At 37.6% G+C, this 13,217-nt stretch overlaps 1 protein-coding gene across 8 annotated transcripts in view; it reads left to right on the plus strand.

Annotated features, from left to right (window-relative positions):
* The first annotated feature begins 4,642 nt into the window (after positions 1–4,642).
* Positions 4,643–13,217, plus strand: part of SH3GLB1 (SH3 domain containing GRB2 like, endophilin B1) — a 48,138-nt gene continuing 39,563 nt past the window's right edge. For 5 of the 8 annotated variants that reach the window (XM_009001629.6, XM_054236497.2, XM_002751036.8 and 2 more), the window contains exon 1: positions 4,643–4,785. In XM_009001629.6, the coding sequence (XP_008999877.1) occupies positions 4,714–4,785 (72 nt within the window). In that variant the 5' untranslated portion in view covers positions 4,643–4,713. Of the gene's footprint in view, positions 4,786–4,977; positions 5,138–13,217 lie in introns of those variants that run through there. The other 3 variants (XM_035252048.3, XM_078332363.1, XM_078332364.1) reach the window with 1 other exon arrangement.

Here is a 13,217-nt window from a genome sequence, read left to right on the forward strand (position 1 = left end):
GCTATGTAAGAATAGAAAGACTGAAACACAGAAGACTGCCTACCTCTGAACTTCTTAGGGGTGAGAAAATAAATCAGTATTTGGGTAAGTCACTATAGCTAGGTTTCTGTTACTTGAGCTGAACACAACCAATCCTTAACCAATACACTAGATAACATGAAAACTCTTCTACTACAAATACTTACAAATGCTGGATAAAATGCAGCAAAATTAATAAATTAATTAATTATGCATATTTCAGCTTACAAAAAAAAAGACAGGGAAATATTGGGTGGCAGAAATTTAAAAAGAAGCTGGATAGCAGGGTTTTGAACACACAATATGACCCTGTCTGGAGTGGGGAAAGGAATAAATGAGCATGGCACTTGACTGTTTAAATGCAGGTGGTGATAAATAGATTTTTTTACTGTGATACATATATATATATATATGTACATATATATACACCATGGAAAACTATTCAGACTCTAAAAAAAAAAAATCCTGTCATTTGTGACAATATGGATCAATCTGAAGGGTATTATCTTAAGCAAAATAAGCCAGATGCAGAAAGCTGAATATTGCATGAGCTCACGTAAATGTAGAATCTCAAAAAGTTAAATTAATGGAAGCAAAGAGTGGAATGGTGGTTGGCAATGGCTGGGAGAGAGTGAGGGAATTAGATACTGTTAGTCAAAGGATATACAATTTCAGTTACATAGGAGAAATAAGTTCAAGAGATCTATTGCAAAACATAGTGAGTATAGTTAAAATCATGTTGTATTCTTCAAAATCACTAAGAACATATTTTAAGTGTTCTCACCATAAAAATAAGTATGTGAGGTAATGCATATGTTAAATCATTCAATTTAGCCATTCCACAATGTATATATATTACAAATCAAGTTGTACAGAATATATAATTTTCATCTGCCAATTTTAATTAATTTTTAAAACTACATGGTAACTAGTGATAAGACCTTGATGCAAGCAGAAATCAGTAACTGTGAGCACACTGTCCCCCAATTTCAAGTCCTCACATACACACATAAATTAAAAATTCACGAAGTTCTGTACCCTCAATGAAAGGGTAGACTAGATAAAACTCACTCCCTAGTATAGTAAGAAGCTTTTCTGTCATGGTACAAGCTCTGAAAGAGACAAAAATAAGGAATATCTACTTCCCTTGAGAGTTCAAATCATGGTTTGTACTCCCACTGATCTGGATTCAAATTTCTAATATCTGAATTATATCTGAATAATCCTAGAACTTCTAAGCCACGAAAGAAATTCATATAAAAATTGCTCGCTAGCCAGTGATAACCTTAGGGGTCTCTGACAGAAGAAACTTTTTTTTTCTAAATCACTAAAAATTAACCATTTAAAAACAAAAAAAAAAAGCTAAAAGGAATCAATCTACAAAGCAAAAGGAATAAATCCACAAAGAATAAGAGTCATCAAATACACAAACAGAATTATTAGACCTCCTAATGCAAAAGAATATGTCCATATGATACCATTTATGCAGTATAAAACTGTAACATAGTAGTACCATTTATAGATACATATAAGTTCAGTGAAAGTACAAAAACATAATAGATTTTAATCAATTTAAGAACAGTAGCTAACTCTGGGGAAGGAATAGTGTTAAGAAAAGTCTGAAGAACTGATCCAGACTCAAGGAGGATTGAGCAACATGACAACTGGATACAGCACATGATCTTTCTTGGCTTGAATGTTTTTGTTATGAAGACATTGGAATAATTGGCAAAGTCTGAGTGGGGTTTCTAGACAAAGAGTATACAGAAGTTTTTGTACTATTCTTGCAACACTTTTCTTAGTTTGTAAATTGTTTCTAGTTAAAAAAAAGATTTTTTTACAAAAAGGATGAGAATGAAATAGGAGACAGTTTCAGAGAAAAAAATGCTAGGATAGATCAATTGGAGGTGGGAAATAAGAGGAAACAATCAAAGGGGACTCAGATTTCTGGCTTAGGTGATTTGGTGTGTATGATTCAATATATCAATATAGCAAACCTAAGAAAAGAAGCAATTTTCAGGAAAAGCAAACTACAACAGAGTTGCCACTGGAAATATTGAATCTGAGGATAAATAGGTAGTTGGAAATTTAGGTTTTGGGGGATGCTGTCACAGAAGAGCTTAGCACTGTAAATACCTTGATTTGATTACTGTCTTTACTGACTAAATCATCTTGAAATTCACTATGTTGCCAGGCATGTAAACCATGAAAATATAAAAATAAATAGGAAATGGTCACTGCCTTTAAGGTACTCATATCTAGTAAGAGAAATAGAATCAGTCTGTAAGGCAGAATCAATCAATCAAAAGGTAGAGACCGGTGAAGCAAATTCTAGAGGATGACAATTTAGTTCTCAACCTTGGTCACACATTAAAATTACCTAGAGGAACTCCTAAAACATCCAAATGCCCAGTACACACTCTGGGACTGGATCTAGACATCAGTGGTTGCTTAAACTCTCCAGGTGCTGCCAATGTGCAGCCAAGATTAAGGGAGCAGTGGCTCTACTCAGAACACCTGAGACACCTATTACTTTGAAACATTTAGCAATAATAGAGGAAAGAGTGTGGAGAGAGCAGGAGGTGGAAATAAGGGAATTTGGTTGAAGAGGCTTCTGCCAAACAGAGTGATGATTTGTATTATCTCTGTAAAGAAAGCCTAAAGGCTGAGCGCAGTGGCTCACCCCTGTAATCCCAGCACTTTGGGAGATTGAGGCCAGGAATTCCAGACCAGCCTGGCCCACATGGTGAAACCCTGTCTCTACTAAAAATACAAAAAATTAGCCAGGCGTGGTGGTGCATGCTTGTAATCCTCAGCTACTCGGGAGGCTGAGTCAGGAGAACACTTGAACCAGGGAGGCAGAAGTTGCAGTGAGTCGAGACTGCACCATTGCACTCCAGCCTAGGTGACACAGTGAAACTCCGTCTCAAAAAAAAAAAGTATCAAAGGCTAGGAATAAGGCTATATGAAAATATGGTAAGTGTTTTGTGGAGAATGGCAAATAGGATTACAACTACAGAGGGTGCAAAAGTAAAAAATAACATTGTTGTTTTCTCAAGGCTGGGAACATCGAAACATTTGCGGATGAGGATTCAGGGATACCACCGTGTCCGCCATTGAAGAATTTCCCCTTTAATGTTGGACATGGTGGTGTGATCCTGTTGTAGAGATGAGCATAGGTTGGCAAATACACCTACTTTAAAAACAGCGCTCTGGAGAGAGGGTAAGTGCTTTCCCACAAAAAGATCTGAAATAAACCACAAATAACATATAGGATTTTTGATTATATATTTTCTTTTCCACATTTCTGGAAAATGAAAGAGACATGGAGTATGTCAAAGCTGGGAGAGTCCCTTAATTGAAGTTACCTCAGAAAGAGGGGGCTGTTTCTGTCACCACAACAAAGAATGAAACAACACGAATATTTACATGTTTTCTTCTTGTCTTTAAATGCTTTTACTGCACTCGTCTTTCAACCTTTACCATCTATTGGATCTGTGACTGCTGTTTCAGTAAAACACGGAAGCCTGAATGTGAGCTCATTTCATTGCCTGCTGCCCAACCACACAAAACTTATAGAGAGCATTTGCTTATTCTTGAAATGTGATAGCAACATCTCCTTCCGTGCTTGTACCTGTTTTAATTCCTTTCGATCAGAGGCTGTATCACGAAGGCTGCTTAAGAAGTCACTTGGAATGACAGGATTTGGAATGGATGTCACATCATACCTCATTTGCTATTAAAATTAGTCTCGCTGAATTGTTAAGGGCTATCCTGTGTCGCTCGCCGTCTTTGTGTCCTCCACATGGCACTTTGCTTTCACACAGTAGGCACGTAGTGTTGAGGTCCCCGAACCTTGTCAAGTAACCGGCCCGGAGCTTGAGTGCAGGACATTGTCTTATTCAGCGTGCTATCTCTGACACTTGATTCAGTGTCTGGCACACAGTAGGTATTCAATTACGCTGACTGAATGAACAACCAGCTCGGTGGGGGACAGGAAATCCAACCCTATTCTGCAAACGTTCGCTGACCGGCATCCAGGCCTCAGGGACCAGTGTGTCGCGCGGTGCCGTACTGTGACGGGGGCCTGTGGGTTCTAATGTCACACATATTGTAATTCCATGCTATAACAACATATTTACTCTTAAAAAGGAAAATGTGGGTACTGTTAGCTCTGGGTTCTCAGAGCTTAAGTACAACCCTACATCGGTGCCGAGACCCTGAGGCTCGCCCTGGCCGCTTCCTCCACAGAGGTGGGCGGAGTTCCCGGCGCGCCCCGGGGCTGGGCCGCCGCAATCCTCAAGGTGTCGCTGTTCCCGCGATAATCTCGAGAAAGGCTCCGCCCCGCGGCCTGCTCTTGATTTCCCCGCTGGGACCCGGCTCCACACAGTGGCGTCGCCCGCCCATCTCGGGGTCACCCGTCTCTGTCCGGCTCCCCCGCGGGTCCCGAGGCGGACGTTAGCAGCCGCACTCCTATTCAACAGACCCAGCATTGAGGCCGCCGCGGGCACTAGTTCTCCCTTGCCCCGCCTTCCTCCTGCCCCCTCACGGAAACGACAGCTGTGGCGGCGGGGCTAGCCCCGCCTCCCTGACCTACCACGTCTGCCCTCGCCGCTCCAGCCCTGATCCCGAGCCCGGCCGCGGCGCCTCCGCCTCGCGGCTAGGTCAGCCTGCTCCGCCTGGCTGCCGCCCAGGATGAACATCATGGACTTCAACGTGAAGAAGCTGGCGGCTGACGCGGGCACCTTCCTCAGTCGCGCCGTGCAGGTACCCTGGTGCTAGGGGGAGAAGGGGCGGCGGCGCCCGGGGAGGTTGAGGGAGGGGACCCCAGCCCGACGCGGCGCCCCTGGACCTCGCAGACCACTCAGCGGGCCTGCTGCGGCCAGAGGCCTGGGAGATGGGCGCGGCCTGGTGCCCCCCGGGCCTGGCGGCGGTTTTCTGTCCGGCTCCTGCCCAACCGCCGCTCCCCGGGAAGCGACGCGGGGTGGAGACGGAGCTGGGAGCTTCCTCCGATCCCTAGAGGACACTGAGGCTCCACTGTCCGCCTTTCTGATCTCACGACGCCAGTGCTCATGTGGCCTCCACCCTGGGTCTGGCGGAGGCTTCCGAGACGGTTGGGGTAACTGAGACACAGGCCATTCTTGCACTACCCCCACCCTTTCCTTTCGTCTCTCACCCTCCCCTCCGAGTCCAAGAAGGGAGTTTCCTTTTCCTGCCCCTCAACCCAGAGAGCTGCCAACACAGTTCCCTCCAGCCCTTTTTCTCCCTGAAAGGACTGTCCTAGGCTTGGCAGCCCGCGGGGGAAATGAGGATCGCCAGTTGGTGTTCAGACTTTGCCAAGGCCACAGGAAAGCTAGGGTTGGGGGATTCTCACTCTTTTTCAAAATGGGAAGCACCGGCTGTAGATCAAGGAGAGATGCGGGGAGATTCGTGTTGTTAGGACTGTAATCACAGTAGTATGTTTCACATATGCTTTAAGGGGAAAAGTTGACTACCTCTCGATATTCAGCAATCAAGGAGGTGTCAGTACTAAGGAACTTGGACCGTTTCCAGCAGTCATCACCCACATTATGCCAACTCAGGAAATCTGTGAACAGATGTAAATTTCACAACATGACTTATAAACAATCTGGTGTTTAAGTTAATGGCATAGTCACGGTAGCAACAACATTCTCTTTTGTAAAAAGAAAACAAAAATAATTTTCTAACATGCATACCAAATTGGCGCTGAAATGTAAATCTGTTCTGTTGCTTTACTACTTTCCTTGTCTTCGCCCCAATTTTCTTGGCACAGTTGATCCTACATTGTACTATCCCTGGCAAAAAATGGTAGAGCTAGAGCAAGGTAATAGCTGCTTATATTATGAAAAACCTGTCAAGCACTTTGCAATGCATTTGACGTATTATCTCCAGTCTTTTCCATAACTTTGCCAGATAGATGTTATTAACCCCTTTTATGCATATGAAGAAGCAGCCTTACAGAGGTTAAAAAACTTGCACAGCTAGTAAATAACCAGGTGCTGCCTGACCTTGTACTCCAAGCTGCTTTTCTTCCTGGATAAGCATTCAGTATTTAAGATAGCTAGAATAATAGAATGTTATGGCCTAGAGAGACCTTAAAAATCATCTGGTACAATCTGATCCTTTCCATATCAATAGCAAGTAACACTTTAGAGATGGGAAATTCTTTCTAGCTTTTGATTTCTGAGTTCTAAAATCTGCATGGTGGGTAATAAGCCAGCTGTCTTAACCCTTTTCTTCCCTTCCTTCCCTAAAACATGATATGTTCTAAAGACATTGAACCTTTATAGTTAAAATGGTGTTTTGATTTAAATCCACCGGCTTCTAATAGTGAAAGACAAGGTGCAAGAAGAATGAGAGACAGGGTCTGAAATGAATTTTGATGTGTGAGACATTTCTATGCTTTTAACGTTGACTGCAATAGAGGACTAGAGTCTTGGATTTTTTTTTGTTGTTGTTGTTCTAGTGCTCATTACCTCTATAATTGTAGATGCTTAACGAAGATTTGACACTATATAATGCCACTCTTTTAAATACAATTAGATATGTTTCAGACATAGAACTCACACTCCTTAAAGAGGACACATTTACTAGAATTTAGTCTGATTTAAATTGTGGATAGACTCGATTTAAAAAAATTAAATCTAGCAAAGTTCTGAAAAGGTGTACTTCCCAAAGAATTTTAATTCTTTGTTTCAAAGTCTTTAGAAAAAAGTTTTAAAATTTATGCTAATCTGTTAGCTGTCAAATAATTTTCTTTCCAGTATTAAATACGTAAGTGCCTACTGCATGTCTGCTTATGACTACTGGGGACAGTGGTGATACAGCGATGAATAAAATCAACAAAGTGTCTGCTTCCTAGAGCTTAATTGTAGCAGAAGTTAAGCTTGTAAATATATCAGGTGATGATAAAAAAATAAAAACATGGATAAAAGCATAGAATGAAGACAGGGATGGTGGTTGTTGTCATATTGTATAGATAGGATGGTCAGGGCAAGTCTTTCTAATAGAATGAAATTCAAGAGAGACCTCAAGGAAGTGACAGAGCCAGTTTTTTCGTTTTTGTTTTTGTTTCTGTTTTTGGAATAAAAGAATTTCAGACAGCAGGAAGAAGTGCAAAGACTGAAGCTGCAGGGGTATTAGGGAGACCAATGAGGGAGCTGTGGCCATAGTACAGGTAAAAGGCGATTGTGACTTAGATTACAGTGGTAGCAGGGAAGGTTCAGAGTTATCCAGTATTGGCTGTGGGACTGGCTCTGAGGTATGAGAGAAAGATGAGTCAAGGATGACTCCAAGGTTTTGGCTTGAGCCATTTACCGAGGGAAAAATTTCAAAGAAACAGGCTCCTTTAATGTATCTTTTTATAATGTGTGTAATTGTTAGAGATACATACTGAAATGTTTATGGATAAACTTATACCATATCTGAAATTTGGTAATTTGGGGTGTGTGTGTGTGTGTGTGTGTGTGTGTGTGTGATGGAGTTTTGCTCTTGTTGCCCAGGCTGGAGTGCAATGGCTCCATCACAGCTCACTGCAACCTCTGCCTCCCAGGTTCAGGTGAATCTCCTACCTCTGCCTCCCACGTAGCTGGAATTACAGGCATATGCCACCACACCTGGCTAATTTTGTATTTTTAGTTGAGATCGGGTTTCACCGTGTTGGTCAGTCTGGTCTTGAACTCCTGACCTCAGGTTATCTACCTGCCTTGGCCTCCCAAAGTGCTGGGATTACACCATGCCCCGTTGAGATTTGCTTTTAAATATTTCAGAAGAAAAAAAAAAAGAAGTCACTGAAACAATATTAGCAGAATGTTGATAGTTGAGGAAGGCTGGTTATGGGTTCATACAAAAGTATACTATTATATTTTTGTATATGTTTGACATTTTCCACAATACTTTTTAAAGAAAATTTGTAAGAAAAAAAAGGATGCTTTTAAAGTAGAACATGTGAAATTTGAAATGCAGTGTGGTAATTTTCAACAAAACACTGCTTTCTCATCTCAGTATTTATTTCGTTACTGAGTTCCTATATTTAATTGCTTTGACATCAGTGTAATGCCAAGGTACCAAGTTTCATGCTAAGAATAGCTTAAGAGCTATGCCAATATCTCTTTATAAGCAATAAGAACAGTAGAGAAATAATTAAATGTTTACATTTATAAATAATAATTTTCATTCAAATCAAATTGTACTTTAAGGAATATACCATTCTTTGGTTGGCCAATTGTCACACATTGTTTTCCATTTTACTTAAAAATTTCTAAGTTAAAAATTAAACCTGTTTCTTGTTTTTAAAAAGTTTAGATCAAACTAGTAAAGCACATAGATGAATCCCATCACCACTCCACTTCCCTCCTTTTAAAATTTGTTTAGAAGCCTTGGTATTTAACAAAAGAATGTTAAAGTAGAATGTATAAATGAGTAGGAATATTTATTCTCAACTAGTCCATTTGGGTGCTTGTTTTTAAGTTCTGCAAGATGGTAAAATAGAAAAGTATCAGGTAATTTACCCTTGCTTAATTGTTATTTAACTAGCATTTTAAAAGCCATTTATTCTTAGAATCCATCTTTTCAATCCAAACTTCTTAGTTGAGTACTACATACTCCCTTACAATCTGGTCCTTTCTCCCACTTGTATAAACACTTTTTCAAATTATTTTCTAATTTCCAAAATATCTTGTACTTACTTTAGGCTTTTGTTCCTATAGTTAAACTCCTCGAGTGTCCTGTCTGCCTATTCTTTCCTTTCCTTAAGATACAACTTTATTTATCTACAATGGAGAGAGTAAAAATAAAGAAAATTTTTTGAAGACATGACTTCAAGTCCATCTCAGCTGAGAAGGCTTAGACCACGAAAGCTTGCTGTGAAATCCTGAATCATTTTCAATTCCGAGTGATTATGGACTATTATGTTAGATCTCTTGGAACTCTAAAATTCTGTTACTTTGACTTTCACATCTTTAATAAGTGTATGTGCTAAGGCATCAAATCTGTTTCTTACTCCCCTCTCACAACATCTAACATGGTTCATCTTTAATGTCATTGTAACCAGGCAAATTACTATGCATTATGAAAAGTTTAATCTTTGAAAGGCAACAATAAGCATGTTAAATAACGGTATCTTTATCAGTATTTTCTAACATTATATTTGCTGACCTTGAAGTTAACTAATACCAATATAAATAACAAACTGTTGAACCTATATTTAAATTGAGCACCTCCTAGGTGCTTGGCATTGAAAGATACAAAGCTGAATGAGTCCCTGTTTCTGCCCTCAAAGACTTCTTACTAATAGTCTCAAGTTTGTCACTAAATATTCTTTGTAGTAAATAGCCATTTTGTGAATAACTTTAATTTGATAAATCTTTCAAGTGGATAAAGGAACAAGAGATGTGTTTTTAATTCAGAATTCTTACTGAAGCAAAACTTTGCTCACCATCATTAAAATAAGAGCATATACTTTCTGAAAAGAATTTTTCAAATCAAGTTATTTAGGGAGGGAGTTCATTTTAATTTTCTAACATTTCCTGTAAACTGATTATTGAAGTTGTACTATGAATTTCATGAACACTAGCTATTTCCTAAGGAAAATAGTTTTGAAGTATAGTTTTGAGCTTGGCCTTGATCTCCCATTTATTTCGGCAAGCGTCATGGTGTGTATAAGCTTAGGATGTAAAGATGAATATGGTGTTGCCATTAACTAGCTCCTGTCAGACCCTCCCTGGAGTTCCACCTTGACCAAACAACTCTCTCAAGTGCTTCTGAAATCCTATTTCTTTTACAGAATTCAAACTGTGACAACTTCACCATGTTTCTTAAATTCTGATAAGTAAAACATGTCATATCGGAAAGTCATACATTTTCTTGTTATATGAAAGCTCTGCATGTTTAGTGTTACCTTAGTTGGCATTACTTTAGTAAAGTAGATAGAAGATAGTTTGTTAACCTGATGTTAAAATTTTCACTTATGTACTACATGAGTAAGGTAATTAGAAAATCTATAAAACTTTTCGATTTGTCATATTTCTTGAAAGTATTTTTTAAGGTAATTGCGGAGCTACAGATGATCCTACACTCTTAACCACACCCAATTGATGTGCTTCTAGTTGCTTCGCTACTATATTTTAAATGATTGAACACCTAAGTCAATTACTTTAATATTCTTTGGAGACCAACTTAATGGTAGAACTTCAAAAAAGTTCAGATATTTGAAGCAAAACTCCAGCTTAGTGAGGTAACAATAATAGCAGCTGAAATTCCTAAATGGGCCAAAGAGGAAAGTAATGCAGCATGCACTAAACCAGGTGATACATATTTAAATAATTATGAATGAGTTTAGAACAGTGATTCTCAGCCTTGGCTGCACTTAAAATACTTGGAAATCTTTATAAATGCAAATTCATAAGCTGCACCCCAGTCCAATTAAATTAGAACCTTAGGGATTAGATCAGACATCAGTGTTTTCTAAACCTCCCCAAATAATTTTAAGAGCAGCCAAAATTGAGAACCAATGGAGAAAGATTCACTTTTTGGTTTACTAATACATTATTCAGAGCCTGTGTTATGTATTTTCCAAGAAACTTAGATTACTTTTAGAGTATTACTCTTAACCCAAAGAACTGGTGATTAGAGTTTTCATTAAATAGATGTCTTTGATCACACACCCATTTTACTTGTCTTTTTTTTTCCTAAAAGCAGAGTTTGAAATCCAGGCTCCTTATTTAATAATGTAGGTTATGTGCCTATTCTGTAGTGAAGGAAAGATTACAGTGCCTGATATAATGTAACTGACATAAAGACCATTCTTTCTGTAAAACAATATTTAGAGAAAATATATAAAGGAGAGGGGATTAAACTTTCTGTCTTATGCCACTTTGCCATATTATAAATGAAATATGAAAAAATTATATATCAAATTATATTTTAGAGAAAATTGGGTTTATTAAGATTACTTATTTACAGTCTGCCTTTTATTCTAGGTTGTTTACACAAAAGTTATTAATTATTTAACTATATTGATATGCTTACAGTCAACTAGTTTCTGATTAACACCTGTTATCAAGAGATTACAAAATCAGTAATGATTTTTGACTTGAAGATGTTGAAAACTATAATTTTTATGGTTAATTTAAATTTTTTTGGTAACTAGGAAAGGGATCTTTTTTAAAAAGGAAGAATTAATAGGTCTTTTGTCCTTCTGAAAGGTGCCATTATTATAATTTTGTTTGTGTTAACAACCTAGAATAAAAGGCAGACTGTAAATAAGTAATCTTAATAAACCCAATTTTCTCTAAAATATAATTTGATATATAATTTTTTCATATTTCATTTATAATATGGCAAAGTGGCATAAGACAGAAAGTTTAATCCCCTCTCCTTGTGTTAAGGCAGTATTATCCTAGTAGATCATAAAATCCTTGAGGGCAAGAAGCACATCATATGCTGATCATCTGGCAGTCAGAAGAAAATATATATATAAGCCATAAATATTTTGATTAGTAATTTAAATCTTAATTTAGTTGAGATAGCTCATAATTTCTGTAGTAGATGCATTATTTACAGTGCTTTAGAGAAAATGTGTTAAATACTATATTATTTTGTTAATACACTGTACCTTCTGATTAATTATGGAAAAACCTTTTTGCTTCCACAGTGATAAAATTGTGGGAAATATGTCTTTTACAATTATACATTTAAGTAATAAGATTTTAATTTATAATTTTAATTTTAAAATATGATAGCATTAGCAGAGTCCTTATTGTGTGTCCTCCCCCCTTTTATTCATTCATGATAGGATTTAGTTTACCCTTAATTTGGTGAATAATTATTGAATATCATATAGGAAGCAGAAGTGAACAGGAGGAGAAAGCTGTCCAGAGTGCTGTAAACAGACATAAGGGAAAGGAAGCACAGACTATGATTAAATAATACTAATAGAAATAGAAAATATTAATTTTTAAAATCAGCAAGTATTTACTGGAAGGGTAGCATAGCATAATAAAACTATGACTCAGATGTGAGATTGAATCCTAACACTGACACCTTGGACAAAGTGTTTAATCACTCTGAGCCTCAATTTATTAATCACTGAAATTATGATTCTTACCTGTATTTTAATATTTTTTCAAGTATTTGAGGTAGAATGCACAGCTTGGTTAATGGAATTTTTGAACATACACTAAGCCTTGACACAGAAGTATACGAAAGATGTAAATGGTCTTGTTGAAAAAATAAAACATTTTAAAAAATTAGAAAATAAAACAAAACTATATATAATGTGCTGAAATGTGAAACATAGAAACATTCTTCATGTGACCCTTCCTACAGTACTGCTATTTGCCAAACAGGTTTTCTGTAATCAGACTATCTCACTCATGTGTAAGGGTTCCATATATATTCTGAACTAGAATAGTAAAAAAAAAAAACTACTAATTGTGTGTGTTTATATCAGTTAACATATATTCTTTCTTCCTCAGACTCATACAAATAAATTACTTGGTGCAAATACCCATCTTTGCTCTGTCATACTTTCATACTCTTTTCACTAAAAGAATGTATATTTAATGATATACCTGGGAAGCAGTATCATGAGAGTCACAAAGAAAATATTAAATAATTAAGCAAACAGGCCTTTTTACCTGAAGATTGAAATGCTTTATTTTCCAAATAATTACCTTTCTAATTGCTGATTTTCCTGAAATACTGTCAGGAGAAAACTTGTCCTGAACCCCAATTTGTATTGGATAAACTCAATGACTAATTTATTTTGTATTTATTTATTTTATTATTAATTTATTAATTTGAGATAGGATCTGGCTCTGTCACCCAGGATGAAGTGCAGTGGAGTGCAGCTGAAACTACAGGTGTGCACCACCATACCTGGATAATTTTTTGTATTTTTTTTGTAGAGGCGTATTTTTGCCATGTTGCCTAGGCTGCTCTGGAACTCCTGAGCTCAAGTGATCTGCCTGCCTTAGCCTCCCAAAGTGCTGGAATTACAGGCAGGAGCCCCTGCTCCTGGCCATAAATACTGATTTTAAATTACTGATCTGTTAATTTTTCTATTAACCTGTTCTTGGTTATTAACTATAAAGGATTTCTACAGAGAAATTCATATTTAATATGTGTGAAGGTGATGCCAATGAGCTTATAGAAATTGTGCAACTGGAAGATAAATT

Source organism: Callithrix jacchus, chromosome 7 (genome assembly GCF_049354715.1).
Source record: "Callithrix jacchus isolate 240 chromosome 7, calJac240_pri, whole genome shotgun sequence".
Taxonomy (NCBI): Eukaryota; Metazoa; Chordata; class Mammalia; order Primates; family Cebidae; genus Callithrix; species Callithrix jacchus.